Genomic DNA, 16,650 nt, shown 5'->3' on the forward strand with positions numbered 1-16,650 from the left:
ACAAACAATTAAAATGTTTTCATTTCATTTATACAATTCAAATTTAGAATTAAGGTTAAAAAATAATATTTAATAACATTAAAAATATACTGCATGTCCAAAACAACCAGAAACTACTGTGAAAAAGCCCGATCAACATATTCTGCGGAGTACTAGAGCAACCATGTAGTGATTTTCTACACCAGCAGAGGGGGCTGTAAACTACACTAATTACTTGGTCGCGCGCCGCACCATTGCCAACAAAACAGACATCAGTTTCACTCACCGCATGCGGTTCATGTCCGGCATCTTTTAGCGCTGGGACGGCTCCATATATCAGTTTCAAACCATCTCCAAATCCAGCGTCATATCCACCGTTTATATAACATTCATCACCCAAATGCAGTGAACAAACAAACACCTGAACTTCACCAACGTATGCCCTCTCTCTCTCTCTCTCTCTCTCTCTCTCTCTCTCTCTCCTGCACACAAGTGAAAGTGACGTCTGCGCATGCTCCTTCTCCTGCTCTCCTTGCTGCTGCGTGGGCGTGCTTTTCCGGGAGAATTGTCCAATAAGGGACTAAGAAAAATTGTTACGAAACAGTTTTATATGTTTGAAAAAAAACTTTCCGAAACCTGTACTATCGCTGGGGGAGTGTATCGAGCACAGAAATACTACGTCATACGCCCAACTCGTTTTTTGACAAGTTGACCATGTTAAGCATGAGAAGACAGCACGTTTAACATTGTAAAGAAGTCAGAATGCTTGACACACTGTTGCAGCACCCCTTTAAGAATATACGACGAGACATAAGAAGTTATTATCAAATAAAAACTGAAGTCAAAGGTATCGGGTTCAAGGTACTTACTACTCATGTTAAATTAAAGTAAACTGTTTGTACGTGTTACTTTACAGGGTCAGGCCATGGTTGTTTTGCACAAATATATTTTAAACTTTACCAGTAAGTTCCATCAGCACAACACAGAATCCCTCCTCTGATCTAGTGATTCCCACACATACCTTGGTGAAAGTTTATACGCAGCGATATAAACAAATAAAAATATTCATCTTCGCAATAGCAATTACACTGACAACTATTACATTCGCAGAAAGGACATCTGCGCTCAAAATGAGCCTAAAATGCTAATAAAAAGCTTAATGTAAAGGTCCATTTACAAAAGCACAAACATAGAAAGTTCTTTTAAAAGTTTTAATTACTGGTTGTAATGACTGTATACAGTTTGTAAAAATGAAAATATTAAATACAATTAAAGAATGTTAAAAATTGTATTTGTCAAATGTTTTCATATTTGTTATATTTTTGTAGTGTTATTAAATTTGCTGTTAATGCATGCAACGGTTTTGATCATTTGCTATGGTTGGTATTTACTAATTTCACAATGGACTATTTTTCCATAGAGTTGTGGTAAACTTTATTTAAACCAGTTATGGTCAGTTTGATCTGCAAACAATTTTATACCATTGTAATTAATTGCAATACAACAAAACCCCATTAATAATGTGCAACAAGAAAAAGACAAAAACGTTTTGTCCCAGTATTTTAATCGATTGATTATAACAAATGAGATTTCAATAATATTTTGACCATTTCACTAGAAAATGTCCCCGGTTTTCATAAGAAAAATCTGGTCACCTTGGTGTTTTATGCACTGCTCTTCCGTGAACTACGGCTCTTTGATCAGTAGGAAGTACTGCTCGATGTAAAATCACTGAGATTGAGTAGTTTATAACGTGCATTTAAAAAAGCAACATTTGTCAAACATCATCATTATAAATATACCATATTATTATCATAAAAATACCTGAAAAGGTTTGAAAAACAGCGATAGGAATATGACCATTGTCATTTCCTGGAACTACGTGTGTAAATCGTTTTTCTTCTGTGTCCCATATTCGGAGTCTCTGCGCGAGAGCACCGTCTGGCTTTCGCCCCAGCCCTAAATTAACTCAACAAAAAACAATGTTCAATAAGTAAAAACCGCCAACTGTTTCTTACAGAGTTACATAATAACAATTAACATTGAGTGCTCCAATTATTTATGAACAGATTGACTATATAGTTGTATATTTCTGCACCCCACAATACGTCATACACAGATTTTGTTGTACTGTATGCATGCATGGATTACAGAAAACAGCCTCCCATCATGATTTGCGCTACACTGGACCTTCCCATTTACTAGGATAATGAACTAGAAAATCTATCAAAATCTCTTTCCTTAATGTTTTGAATCCAGGATAAAACCTCGACACCAGTTGTTGAATAAGCATGCACACCACATGCACTTAAACATACTGATGTGGTATTTTAAATAATAGACCATATTCATTATTTGAATAATAATGGAATATTCATACCCGTTTAAAACACCAGTTAAACTTCTCAATGTGTATCAGAAATCAGGACAGACAAACTTAGTTGTGTTTATCCTATACTTTATTTGCAATTCATGTCAAGGGGTGAACACCTGCCTACAGTAAGCAACTGAAGGAAATAAACACAGCAATTCAGTCTAGACACTTTGAAGAAGCAACTGTACACACATCATTCCGTTACCATCAAGTCTTTACATTAGAGTGTTTTCCTCAGCGACTGTTAAAAATGCAGATTCAAGGCAAAAAACAACAACAATGACATTCCTTAAAACACATGACCTTCTAAGCTCTTCAATGATAATAATGATAAAATTCAGTGAGAAATTAAATGTTTGAGATGCAAATTTTCAAGTGCGCTTTCAATAGAGATGGTATGTTTTAAAGTGCTTTTATAAGTTCTCTGACGACACGACTGCTAAACACATGAAACAAATATAAAATTGCAGGACTGCTGAGTGTGGTTTCGATTACTTAATCTTTCGTACTGCAAACCTTGCACAAAACCAGATTAATATTGCACACAAAATCCTAAAAGTCCATCTTCAATATTCCTTCTGCTGCTACTAGTCATTTACACAGGACACCTAATAGGATCTGGATTCAATTAACACAGAAAAATATAAAGGAAAATGGAAACCGAGTACATTGGAATCTACACATACTTTTCATAATAAAATTATGCAGACATTTGCAGACTTATAAAAAAAAAGAAGAGAAAAACAAATGAACAGCAAAATTCTCTAGCCTAAAATAACACAAAATAAATAAAACATTACCTAGTTCCAAGTACAGTAAAATGAAAACATCGCCTAAAATGTATTAAATAAGCCCCGCCCACCATTAAACAAGTCCCACCCATTAACACCAAAACTCAATGAAAGGCAGTAATGTAGTGCTGAATAGAAAGCACTGAACGGAGAGCCCATCAGCAGGTCTAAACAAACAAACAAACAAACAAACACGAGGCAACCAAAAGACACAGCGGACCATCTACAGACAATATTTGGTTGTGTGATCCAGAACAAAAATGCCGTGGTTTCCCCGGGTTGTGCACCTTGCTGAATCGACCGGCAAAAATCTGATCTTCCAATATGGACCCTAAACTGCACCAACTAAAGTCAAATACAGTGTATATTCAAGAGAGGAGGTATATCGTGACTTCAATGGCTGGCTGACCACCGCACAAGCCTCTCTCCTAACAAGACAAACAAACGATCTTTACTACGCTGACACGTGATCGTTCATGTACCTTCATGTTGTTCTAAACCCATGTGACTGTCATTTGCAGAATGTCCAGAGGAATCTTTTACAAGGGGAATGTGCTTGATTGAACTGAACACTTCTTTAAAGCCGAAAATCAGAGTCAGTCATATGGATCCACAACGACATGAAGGTGTGTAAATGACAGAATTGTCTTTTTGGGTGAACTATTCCTATAAGCAAACAGCGAGGTCCCCTGCCTAAGCATGAATAAAAACGAACTTCTAAATAATGTATATACAATCCCCTCTGAGCATAGTTTGGGTAGATCTACGAGGAGAAGTCCACACGTGATAAATAAAAATGATCTGTAGGGATTTCAGCTGTAGCGACACGACTCTAGCTTATGTGAGAACTAAAGCTAAACGTTGAAATGAAAAGGGTACATTAAATTCTTGTTCTTTACACCTAGCGTAGACTCATCTAACACATCAGGCTGTGATATAAACACCAATGATGATGATGATTATTATACCTGTAGCTCAGGAGTATCTACATGAAGCAGCCGTTTTATTCATCCGTTTGTCTCGCTAACTTTACTTCTCCTGTGCGTGTCTTACAAAAACGATTCCGTTTTTCATATATACAGATCAATTGTAGTGTTTAACATATGTAGGTGAAATGTTCGATAGAAACGATTCAAAGCGAGAGAGAACGAGCTAACTCTCTAAACAAAATTAAAATTCAATCGTACATAAATAAGGCTAAAAGCTAGTTTTTTTTATTCCTTTAACCGTGATCATTCATTTCTGCCTTTTTTCTTTTGTAAATTTGTAATACATTCAACTTGGCACAGTGAGGAACGTGGAGTGCAGTATGTGAACAGAAACCTACTGTGCAGGAGTGAAGAGTTACACGCTGGTTACACACGTCTCCACTGGTGCAAACAGCCTGTTGTGTAGTTTTTCGATTTTTTCAAAGGGATGATATAGGAGATAAGAATGGAGGAAGAACTGTACAGCCCAGACGGGGATAGTATTTCTTGTTTCATACACACACACATATATATATATATATATATATATATATTCATTTTTATATGTATTAAACCCTCTCGTGCGGTGGAATGCCTGCTCAGCTTTTTGGGGTGATATCGGCTTCAGCTGGGGCTACTGGGGTTATATGCAGCATTCAACAGCTAGAGAGACAGACAGACAGAAACAAAAAGGTAAAAACTGCCCAGAAGAAGAAAAAAAAGAACATTTAAAAAGATAAATCTACTCACTTTTTTACTGTTTGACTCCGCCTCCACGGATGCCCACTGATTGGTTGTTCTGGAAGAGCCCCGCCCCTGAGCGGTTAACATTAGGGTGGGTGGGGGAAGCGACCGGGGGTTGGCCTGGTCTGATTGGCTTGGCTGCGAAACGGTAAAAAATATAGAAATGAATTCTGACTAACAGTAATAAGGTCATGTGACAAAGTAGAATTTGCTAGAGCATAAAACGTGAGCGTACTGACCGATCTGAGCCGAGTGTCCTCTGCGGGCCATGTTCTTGGCTCTTACGGCCTCTTTGATGCGGTCCACCTCCTGCTGATAGCGCTTGCGGTCGCGAGCCGTGTTTTCTTTGGCCTCTTTGAGTGCAGACTCCAGAGCCTTCACGCGTTCCGCCGTCGCCCGCAGACGCTTCTCCAGCTTCGGCAGCTCACAGCGCAGGTCTGCGTTGTCGCGCACCAGCTGCGGAAGGATGAATCAAGACGCCGGGTTAGTGCGAGTTGCAAGACGTTAGTGAGGCATGTCTGTAGTACGTCATGGAGGTGCGTTTACCTGCTTGTGGACTTTAGTGAGCTGTTCCAGGTTGTTCTCAAGGAAAGAGATCTTCTGCTTTTGAGCCGCGCTGCCACCTGTGTCGTCAGAATCCATCTCAGCGCTCTGTGAAATTTTGTTTTGTTTTTACTACTTTTCACTACTATGTGCATTCTAAAAAAGCATCTTTATAGAATGCAAAATGAATCTAAAACTATCAAATCAAAACCGGAGTTAGCCATGACATCATCTATATGCTAGCATGCTACTAAAAAGTTTAGCCGATTAAGTTATGGTCTTTCTTCTTGGGATAACAGTCCAAGTCCATTAAGTCTATCCTTTTTAAAATATGCACTCTTAAATGTCGTACCTTCTTGACCCGTGTGGCCAGATCTTGAACAAATAGTTTCCTCAGGTTATGAAGAGTCTGCAGTTCTTTGGCCTGAGGAGACAGAGTCAAAGATCAGAGAATGCACACACAGATCCAGATAACCCACATCTCTCAAACACAAAATAAAATGACGTACCACCGTCTCCTCCAGGCCTTTGAGATCCTGTCTGGCCTGCTCTCTTCTGTCCTGCATCACCCTGTGAACACATTTCATCATAAACATGAGAGAAATCTTTTCACATCGACTCTCAATGTCTCTGTGCTGTGCGTGACGTACGTGAGATCGTGCAGTTTGCGGCTCTTCTCCTGGTCCGTGGATTTGAGCTTCTCGTGCTCCACCTTCAAACGCTCCTGCTCCAGCATGATCTTCTGATTTAGACTGCAGACACAGAGATATGTGAGCAGGTGTACTTTATTTAATACGGTCATTAAAGTGTTTGTGTGAAAGACTTACTCCTGTAGTTCAGTGATGAGTTTCTCCTTAACCTCCAGCTCGTCTCTCAGGCTGCTCAGTTGTTTCTGATGAGCTTCTCTGTGATTGTGGATCTGCTGCTCGACCGCGGTCTGGACACAGAGAAACGTGAAGTAGCAATCCCTCTTTAAACATTGAGAATCTGTACTATATCAGAACTTTATACATTTGTGAAGTGTGCATGTCTTTTGAAAAAAGCTCATAGTGATAATGAAATTGCAAAACATTCACCTGGACTTCATTGGCAGTCTGTATCTCGTTCTCCTTCTCCATGGCGTGAACTTTCTCTGCATGAGAGAAAATAAACCGAATCATAAAACCACAAGAGGGCAGTGGTGTCCAAAAGAAGAGGCCTGTTTCTCAGATTTAAATGACGGATTTATAGCACAATTAAATCAAGTTAAGAGAGAAAAGAAATGTGCGTGTACCCTGAGCACTGAGTTTGACCAGTTCTTCATTTAGAGAGTCCACATTCTCCTCCAGCAGCCTCTTCTTCTGCTCTACGTTCTGTAGATACTCCGTCAGAGACTTGATCTTTGCTTCATACTACAGACAGAAAAACAAATCACAGAATCCATCGTGTAAACACCAAACTATAGCCTTTTCTCTGCTTTTGTCTAAAGTTATGCATTAATGAACTGGCTGTTTCAAAAAGGCAGGTAATGACTATCCATCCACGACAAATCCATCATGTCTTCAGAAGTATTAGAATATAGATTGTATGGATTTCTAGATGAAGTAAATCATCAAGATGGAATATGTCATCTACTTTTTGTCTTATGGTGTAAGATAAGCTGAGGCAGTACCTGAGAGATCCGGAGCTGGCAGGCAGCGAGCTCTTTCTCGTTCTCGTCCATCTTTTTGTTGCTCTCGGCCTGAGTGCTCTCCAGTTGTTTGCTGCGCTTCACCAGAGTCTTCACCTCGGACTTCATCTTACTGATGTAAAGACGAGCCACTGTGAACTCTTCATCGATAAGACCTCCACCCTCGTGCTGCTGAGAGAGAAAATTAAGGTTAGAGAAAGTTTAAAAACAAAGAGAAATGTATATACGCTTTAAAATAAGACAAACATCCATTGGGGTTTGATGGCACTTTTGCTCCTGGTACGAGTACAATCGTGATTCTACGTTTTATACCTTGATGTCATTGCTGCCCACGGCGATGCCGATCTCAGCCAGATCTTTGAGTAAAGATGACATCATCTCAGTCACTCTCTTCTTCTGATGGTTGGTCATTTCCTTCAGCTTCTGCAGCTCCGAGTCGATAGATGCAAGAACGCTCTAAAATAATAAAGACAACCAACATAACACTTTTATTAGTGACAGATACTGTACGTTCAACAAGGTGCAAATAAGAAACGAGAGTTCATCCTCACAGATTTCTGATTCAGCTCCTCGCTCAAGGTCTCGAACTCCTTGGTCTTGTCCTCCACCTCCTGACTCTTCTGATCATAGTTGACGGCGAGCTCCTCCAGGGCCTGCAGGACCTCCTTGACCTCCTCTTTAGACGCCTCGTTCTCCATCTGCAGACGCGTGAGCTCCGCCTGCAGGTTATCGTGGTCCCGTCGGGTTGAGATTAGCAGCTACGATGCACGCATTGAGACAAGTGACACAATAAATATACAGCAGCCAATCAGAGGGCAGGACACTGATGTTTAACATCTCAGAGGAAATACATTTGATGTTCACATCTCACCTCCTCCTGATCCAACATCTGCTCCTTGAGTTTCTCAGCCAGCTGAGACTGCTGGTTTATCTCATCATCCTACACACAAAAAAGTCAGGAAGTAAACAACAATAAGGTAGTACACGTGCCATGACACAAGGTATTCTAATGTGCAACTTCATTTTTTTATTTGGTCTGTTTAGTCTCACCTTGTCATCCAGCTGTTTGTAGAGTTTGGCCAGTTCAGCCTCACATTTCTCACGCTCAGCGTCAGTCAATTTGAGGCCGGGCATGCTGGGAGACGAGGCGAATTTATCGTTATTCACCACATTATCCAGGGCCAGAACATCTGCGTTTGCCTTCTCTTTATCGTACTGTTCATCGACAGGCACGTTCTCGCCTGAAACACAAAAATAACAAGCTCAGAAGTGCCATTCTCAAACATATTACTGAAATACTGTTTATCCTACTGTAAGACTAATGTGTGTGTTTTTACCGTTCCTCCAGCGGTTGAGCTCGTTCTCCAGCCAGGTGATGGTGTTCCTCAGGGTCTTGTTCTTCTCTTTCTCCTTCTCATATTTCTTCTTCCACTGTTCTGCTGTCAGCTCCACATTGACAGACACTGTGTTCTTAATGGTCTTTGCTCTGAGGACATCAAAACACACACACACTTAAAACATAATGCATCAGAATACCACAGCGAGCCTTATTTGCTTCCTAAGCTTTCAACCGTGGCCTCTGTTGGCCTTTAAGAAAGAGTATTTTGTGCGTTCTAACCAGACATAAAGGTACCATCGTGCTGTGCTGTGTAGCCCCACCCACATACGATGAATCTCATTGGTCATTACGTGTCCTCTCACCTCTGTCCGAACATGAGTGTGGTTTTGGTCTCGGCCTCATTATATGACGAGGGGGAGCAGCAAATGACAATGGTGGTCCTGCAATTTCCACCCAGAGAATCCTGCAGGATCCTGGTCATCTTACTGTCTCTGTAGGGAACATACGTCTGACAGAGAGAGAGATCCATCATCCCTCCATTCACGTAATGATGCCATTTAACACAGAGACAAACACCGTCAGGTGCAGAACACCTACCGAACCCTCGGCCAGAGCGGAGATGACGTTGCCCAGAGAAGACAGAGATTTATTGATGTTTTTGGCCTCATCCAACACAGCGCCCTCTGCTCCAGTTTTACTGACCTGCGATTACACACACAAATCACGTCGCGCATCAAAGACAGATTGGTGCCTGAACACATTAACACCCCGTAATAACGAGCTTTTCCTCATCTGCACTGGTTTGGGATGTGTTTTATCACATCACTCCGTGCTTATTCCCATGTGCTCTCAAGTGAAAATGATGCAAAACAGCTTTTTCTTCTGATAGCCAGTCACGCAAACAGATCTACCAGGATATGTATGTCCCATAATGCATTGCATTCTATCGTCACAGACACAGATTTCTTGTGGTGAGTGCTAACTTGAGTCCAGCTGTAATAAGGAAATACTCAAGTCACTTCACACCTGGTGTCATTATTATTATTATGATTATTACAAAAAAGATTTTAAAGAGAAACAGAGGAAGCAAGTAAAAGAGAAAGGAGGAAGTAAAATGAGAGAAGTGTAGCAAGAGAGGATGTGAGATTACCTTCTCACTTCCTGCTAAATCCACCAGGAAGAGTTTCCCGCTGAGTTTCTGCTCTGTTTGTGTGTTCTCCTGCTTGACATTGATCAGGAAGATACTGTGACTCCTGGAGCTGTGCTCATTCATGTCTGACACAAACAGAAAACAAAGACACACACACCTGTCATTGAAACTTAACTATGGCTACATGAGACTCTTCTATAAAAACTCCACAAGCAGACATAAAGTATAGTGTTTTTATGGAAGCATATTTTTGTTACAAAATGATGTTGTCATTATAAACCTCCTATGAAGAACAAAACAGGTAATGTTTTAAAAGACCTACTTTTTAAAGGCAGTGGCCTAGCTATTCATAAAAAGCTTCAAACTTTGTGTTTCACAGAAGAAAATCATATGGAAATAAATGTTCATTCCTTTTCCTTTAAGAGTGCAAAGGGTGACAGAGGGTTATGAAAGAAGAAGCGTATTTGACTGATTTGCGTGGACTTACTTGTGACAGCCACATGTCTGTTGGATTTGCCTTCATCTATAGTGTCCATGACCTCGTCAGGGCTGCACACAAACCGTTCGGTACAACCCTGAAGAAATAGAGAGAATGAAAGTAAGACAAAGAGAAAAAGAGAGGCAGTGTTAGCCATTTTGAATTCCTGCATATACAGGTTAGGGTTTTTTTTTTCACAATAAAGACAAACCTTCACATAAGGGACCCTGTTCTTGTCTTCATGTACAGACAGATTGGTCTTGGACACTGTGTGTGTGTGTGTGTGTGTGAGAGAGAGAGAGAGAGAGAGAGAGAGAGAGAGACATTTACAATGTGAAACAGATCTTTTCTTAAGAAATATTATGAAAATCCTGTTGGAGCTGAGACAGTAAACTGCGGTCAATAATCTCTCAAAGAGACATGAATATTACCTGTCCATAACATATTCAGCTCAAGTTATACGTACCATCCAGCAAATCCCTGATCTTGTCCAGGTAAATCTCAAAATATGAGACCTGCCAATACAAAAAAATCAAGATTTATCTAGATCTAAAGTGCTAGATTAAAGTTTCTGTAAAATCAAAAAATTCCCAGATCTTTTGACCAACACATTACAATTATTTCCTAAATCTTTTTTTTACAAATCACGTCATAGAGATCACACTCATAAAGAGTAGTTCTTAAACCTTTTTCTTTAAGTAGATCATACCTTGATGTGGAATTCCAGGTTTTCATCCATGGAGTAAATGTAGTTGAATATATCCTGGACGATGCGCGGAATAATGCCCATGCCGTCTGGATCGTGCAGGTTACCCTACATGAACATAGCCAAACACTATCAACACATTCAATTTACTGAAGCTGTAGGTGATTTATGGAACAGAAAAATATTAATATTAGATTAAGATATATCCTGACATAAACCATGAGCAGATTATTATATCCTAGGAATATCACTGTACAAATTTGTATTCATTTAATCATTAAAAAACACACCACCTGCTACAAGAAATGATTCTTTATTAAATGTTTCTAAATGATTTATTTTACCTCCATGGTGTGTGTTTTTCCAGAGGAAGTTTGTCCGTAAGCAAATATTGTACCGTTATAGCCCTCAAGCACATCTGCAAAGCACAAAGACAACAATTCAAATGATTTAAATATGGTCCATTATGAAAATACAGTATAATGAGGTAGTGGCAGAGAGCATAACACAAACACTGTATTCTGTGACTATTATATGAGAGTGAAACGGATCATGTTGTCTGGTTGTGTTCCCTCTCCTGAAGGCCTCGCTGCTCACCTTTAACAATCTTCTGAGCACAAGCGTTGTAAACCTGCTCCTGAGAAGTGTTCGACTGAAACACACGGTCAAACATATACGGCTTTCCCTAGAGAGAGAGAGAGAGAATGACAGGTTATTATACATTAAAGTCTATTAATATATACACCTTTGATGGCCTGAAGTAACAGGGCAATACAACCGAAACCACAGTCATAAGATTCAAAGACTCTCTATTTAAAGCAAATTAAATAAAAAGGAACAGAGACTTAAGCTTTTTAAGCCCTTAACCAAAACATCTTATACATGACTCACAACATGACATTTTCATTTTCAACTTCTACCAATGATCACAGGTGGTATTCCAATGTAAATCAGACAATTTTTTATAAAGTGAGCTTGAGACCGTTCTAAATCAAAATTCACTTTAATTTATGTCAGGTTAATATACCAAGGCAACTGTAGCTTACAGATCTATATCATTATTGTTATACTATCTTATTACTTATTAAAAATATATATATATTTTTACTTGTTCAGGCCTACTGTTGATCTCTACAGACCACTTACAGAACACAGATATCATTCAGAATGGGCTTTATATTGTATAATGTAATGCTTTATGTACGCCCACATCCTTCAGCTGACCGTCTCTAAAAAAAGGGCGAGAAATTATAGATCCACCCAATAAAAGGCATCATTTACATACAGATTTAACAATGCATTGGTCTAATGATAATCTTCTCTGCGTGCGTGTGAGATGCCTATTTTTCTTAATAGCATCATAAAACAGTTAATGTTTAATTGTGTCTGTAAGAGGTTGTAAGGATGTGTCAGCATTGAAAGCCTATCATAAGAGGAGAGGTAGTGGAATGAATAATCCCTTTTTATTCAGGAAAACTCACATTCATTTATACAAGATCAGATGGTCTCTAATCTTCCTATAAGTGTTTCACACACCCAGAAGACAACAGTTATCAAAATCCTGTCAAATCCACCCCTCACAAGACACCAGAGATCTCCTCTAGGCCACCTTTGTATAGGATGTACTAAGGATGGCAATAACATTAAAAACAAATTTATTATATTAAATCACAATGTAGGGCTGCACGATCATGGGTAAAATGATAATCACGGTTGTTTTGTTTTCATCAAATCAGAACTTTATTTTTAATTTCACTTCAGCATGTTTATTAGGCCTATACTTTACAGCCAATGAATATGATAAAATCTGCTGCCATTGAACTTCTTCAACACCGTATGTCAAAACACGCAATCAATCATCTAAACACTCCACCCACAAAAATTAACATTTTGTGCCCTTCGGAATGAAACCTTGCTAATCCATTTTTGATTTCTTGTTTTTTTTATAAATCATTACTATTGGTCACCCTTCATGTTTGTCTGTGGGTTTTGCAAAAAAGTCTTAAAATAGTAGAAATGCAGTGAAAAAATGTATCGGGAGTTTTGTGCTTGCTTTTAAAACATTAATATCACAACGATTATGCTCAATTTATCGTGGGAAGCATAAATCGTTATCACGATTAAAATACGATTAATTGTGCAGCCCTATCACAATGTATCAAGTTCATCACTCGATCTAACATTCAGCGACCCAAAAGCGGCAGTAAGCAAAGGTCATTTTAAGCAATAGGACGGTACAACATCACAACACAGGAATGCCAAAACGACCATTTATTTCACAGTCTTCAGACAGTCACAAGACTACGTGAAGAGTGTTTTTGTGTTTCTGCACGTCCTGAGGCCACCTCCACCACCGAGAATGGAACGGCACTGTTTACGGCTCTCAGTATTCCCATTGAGGGATCATACTTGCGTTCACAACGGTTATGGAGATGGGACTGTGCATCACATGTTGGCTTCAAACTCTGAATAAGCGCGTGCACTGTGTTTGCACGCAATAAAGAGAGAAATAAAATATTCATGTGTTGTTGTAATTACAGCTTGTTCTCTTGAGAATTCACTGTGAAATTATAGAGATATCGACATAAACACCACTGAGAGAGCTGGACATACAGGTCTGGGTTTCTTCAGTGCAGCGTGATTTATTGCTCATTTATGACGATATCTACCTGCCGAAAGCCATTACGACAACACACACGCTCCATTACACTAAGCAGAACTGGTCAAGCGGACTGTGATAGTTGTTCTGGTGCCCAATGCTGACTGTTCAAAACAGCTGGAGGACAAAACCCGTTTGGTCGACTCACAAGTACACGCAAGCACACACACTCACACAGAAGTCACCCCACCGGCGAACAAAAGGGTGAGTGTTGATCAGACAGTAGTGTCACAGCAGAAATCACCGCCCAAGAACGATAAAGATACAAACGGCATTAGCATTAGCATATAAACAGATCTGTAGTTTTAAACAGTACATAAGATAAAAAAACACTAATACAAATACTTCTCGAAAAAAATGACCCATAACATCCAGCTCATTCATGCAATGGTACAATAAACAGGCTGCATCAGAAAACCAAAAATGAAGATTATGTCTTCATTTACTCACCCTCAAGTTGTTCCATATCCATTTACATTTCTTTGTTCTGATGAACACAGAGAAAGATATCTGGAAGAATGTTTGTAACCAAACAGTTCTTGGCCACCATTGACTACCATATAGGAAAAATTGCTTCATAAATGTCTTTGTTCTGTTGAACACAGAAAAAGATATTTGGAAGAATGTAGGAAAGCAAACAGATCTGGGGCACTTTTGACTAAAATTGTCATTTGTCCTACTATCGTAGTCACCGGTGGCCAAGAACTGTTTGGTCACAAGCATTCTTTCAAATACATTTCTCTGTGTTCATCAAAACAAAGGGTGAGTAAATGATGACAGATTTTTTATGTTTGGGTGAACTGTCCCATTAAGTGTCTACCCACTGTCAGTCAACAACAACTTTTCTAACATGCAAATGCATTTTCAGACAGCAAATACAATGCTGATGTTGCATTAAAAAGAAAAAAATCTATGGGTGGACATTATTCTGGTCATAGCTATTTATTATGGAAAACAGCTGTTCGTGCTTATGTCATTTCAAGCAATTTATTCATTCATTTATTTATTCAACAACAGACTTTAGTAAACATGACATATAGAAACATATCTACAGGGCCCTAAGTAAACAAATCAATAAACATTCTGGCAAGTAGGTGGCTTTTCATTGCTTCCGTTTATTATATCCTAACAAATACAATAAAGATAAGAAATACAAGTAAACACACTAAAGGATTTGTTCGTTTAGACATGTTTTTGAAGTAGGCCACATCATAACGGATTATTCCCATTACATTGCATAAACATGAAAATTATTATATTATATCTATATTTCATCATATGCCATATTTACAATCACATTTCCTAAAAGCAATATATTTATATACGCTTTCTGTTTGTGATGGTTTAGAAATGACAACAACATACCATATTAATATTAGCACACCGGCTAGCTGTCACTTCAGATTTATCACCCTGTTTCTTTTCAAAATGTGCCCTTAAGTCAAAAAGTTATACTACAATACTAAGATTCATTTCATTTTATTTTGAAAATGTCGTATTTTAATGGTAACTTAAACGCCCTCAAATGTGCTGCATTACGACTGGGGATTGTTAGCCACCGAGCTAACAACGATAACAACAACTGTTCACTGCACTGTAATATTAGCTATTTACAAGCTCACATATAACACTTACACAGAAAACGATAATAAAACATAAAATGCGCTATTATTTTAACAAACATACCCATTAAATAAGATATTTTCTGTCAGGAAATATCTGCAGGTGGTTAGCAGATGCTAATACAAATACACGGCGGGTTTTCCGCAGTACGTAAAGCGGGCATTTAAGATGAAATAGCGACATAAACTCACCCCGACGACCACATTATCTTCTCCTTGAAATTTGGGGATGTATTTATCCCCTCTTATCACCTCCGAGCTGTTTAAAGGCCGAAAACGGCACATGACTTTGATGGTGCACTCGGCCGGGTCCGCCATCTTCAACTGTGAAGAGGAGGAGGTGGATGAAGATGATGAGGAGATCTCCTCCCGACCTCAGCCCTGTGTGTGTGATGTGTCTGGGCTGGACCTGATGGGGTGGGGCTGGACCTGTTGATGACGTTACAACCCCCAACACACCAACTGACCACACACACACACACACACACACACGCATGACAACAGACATATACACTCACACATGCATTTTTATTCATTTAATGCAGCATTTGTAAAACCTTTTTTTAGTAAAGCCCATCTTTAGGTGTCTCTCGGTGTGAGGCTCTGTTATGTTATGCATCTTTTTAAGAGGTCAATTTTGACACTGAAAAAAGTTGCATATAGTTAACATTTTCCTGCAAACCCAAACACACACACACACACACACACACACGCACACACACACACACACACACCACTCTACAGCAGAGATATTGCAGATACAGCATTGATTCGGGATGATTCAGGGATTCGTCTTGTCCTGATGGATGTGGGATGTCAAGGGACGTCAAGAGAAGCTTCTGCAGAGCTGAATGCTGAAATCTTGGCAAATGGATGCTGGACGGTTAAATTTAAACATCTTACATCAGCTCTGATTCAACCCGAGAAGCGAAGCGTATTTGTGAATTTAGGCTTGTTGATTTACAAGTGTATGTTGAACAAATAAAGATCATGTTTTTATAAGCAATTTTTGTTTGCAGTAATGCTTTGTAAATAGAAATATATATATAATGTGCACCTTACATGTACCTTATAATTATATTGCATAGAAGAACATATGTATAAATGATATAAATAATAGTTTTTTGTTAAAGCAGATGTGTGAAACTTGTCAAAATACAGTAGGCCTAATACATCTTAACTTGTTAAAGAGCTCATATCCATCACAGCACATCCAGGTGATGCTGATATATACAGCATAACGTGTCTGATTTCGTAAAATCTGTTCAAAATTGAGTGTTGTATAACCACTTCTGTATACATAACGTCATGCAAAGCACTGAAAATGACTCAACACACAAGCGCTGGACACACAGACATTCTTGGGTGTGTCAGGACACATGTCTGCAAACTTTCCATAATCTCACAGGCAACAGTTGTCCATGGCTGGAAAATCTGTGTCTGTTGTTCGTCACATCCAGATTTACTGTATATCAACTGTGAGATGAGCTCATCATGTCATTTTTTTTACAAAACTACATTTTTCTGGTTTTCTTAAGTTGATGGTTGGCAAGGTACATTTACCGTGTTTTTAATAAACACCAAATGTGAACCATTTTCAACTTTTATTCTCACTTCCTTACACCAGA

At 39.0% G+C, this 16,650-nt stretch overlaps 1 protein-coding gene across 2 annotated transcripts; it reads right to left on the bottom strand.

Annotated features, from left to right (window-relative positions):
* Window positions 1–2,420: 2,420 nt before the first annotated feature.
* kif5bb (kinesin family member 5B, b) lies at window positions 2,421–15,420 on the bottom strand. Of its 2 annotated transcripts, none has more exons than XM_057358755.1 (26): window positions 15,215–15,420; window positions 11,339–11,426; window positions 11,086–11,159; window positions 10,745–10,849; window positions 10,502–10,550; window positions 10,247–10,302; window positions 10,045–10,132; window positions 9,558–9,682; window positions 9,005–9,109; window positions 8,770–8,915; window positions 8,406–8,554; window positions 8,119–8,309; window positions 7,940–8,008; window positions 7,620–7,826; window positions 7,381–7,524; window positions 7,051–7,239; window positions 6,673–6,790; window positions 6,476–6,531; window positions 6,227–6,336; window positions 6,050–6,151; window positions 5,909–5,969; window positions 5,752–5,823; window positions 5,403–5,507; window positions 5,096–5,312; window positions 4,863–4,994; window positions 2,421–4,775 (listed from the first exon to the last, which is right to left on the bottom strand). In XM_057358755.1, exons 1-25 carry the CDS (start codon window positions 15,338–15,340, stop codon window positions 4,867–4,869), a joined length of 2,880 nt encoding a protein of 959 aa, XP_057214738.1. In that variant the 5' UTR covers window positions 15,341–15,420; the 3' UTR covers window positions 2,421–4,775; window positions 4,863–4,866. The 2 variants fall into 2 exon arrangements, with proteins under 2 accessions (XP_057214738.1, XP_057214739.1); XM_057358756.1 differs by having other exon boundaries at window positions 7,051–7,236; window positions 15,215–15,419.
* Window positions 15,421–16,650: the final 1,230 nt, after the last annotated feature.

Source organism: Triplophysa rosa, linkage group LG18 (assembly GCF_024868665.1).
Source record: "Triplophysa rosa linkage group LG18, Trosa_1v2, whole genome shotgun sequence".
Taxonomy (NCBI): Eukaryota; Metazoa; Chordata; class Actinopteri; order Cypriniformes; family Nemacheilidae; genus Triplophysa; species Triplophysa rosa.

Coding starts and splice junctions, on each gene's coding strand:
- kif5bb (XM_057358755.1), bottom strand. CDS start 15,340: ATGGCGGACCCGGCCGAGTGCACCATCAAAGTCATGTGCCGTTTTCGG. Junction 8,310..8,405: donor GCTCAACCGCTGGAGGAACG/GTAAAAACACAC, acceptor TTTGTGTTTCAG/GCGAGAACGTGCCTGTCGAT. Junction 6,532..6,672: donor GGTCAAACTCAGTGCTCAGG/GTACACGCACAT, acceptor TCTCTCATGCAG/AGAAAGTTCACGCCATGGAG.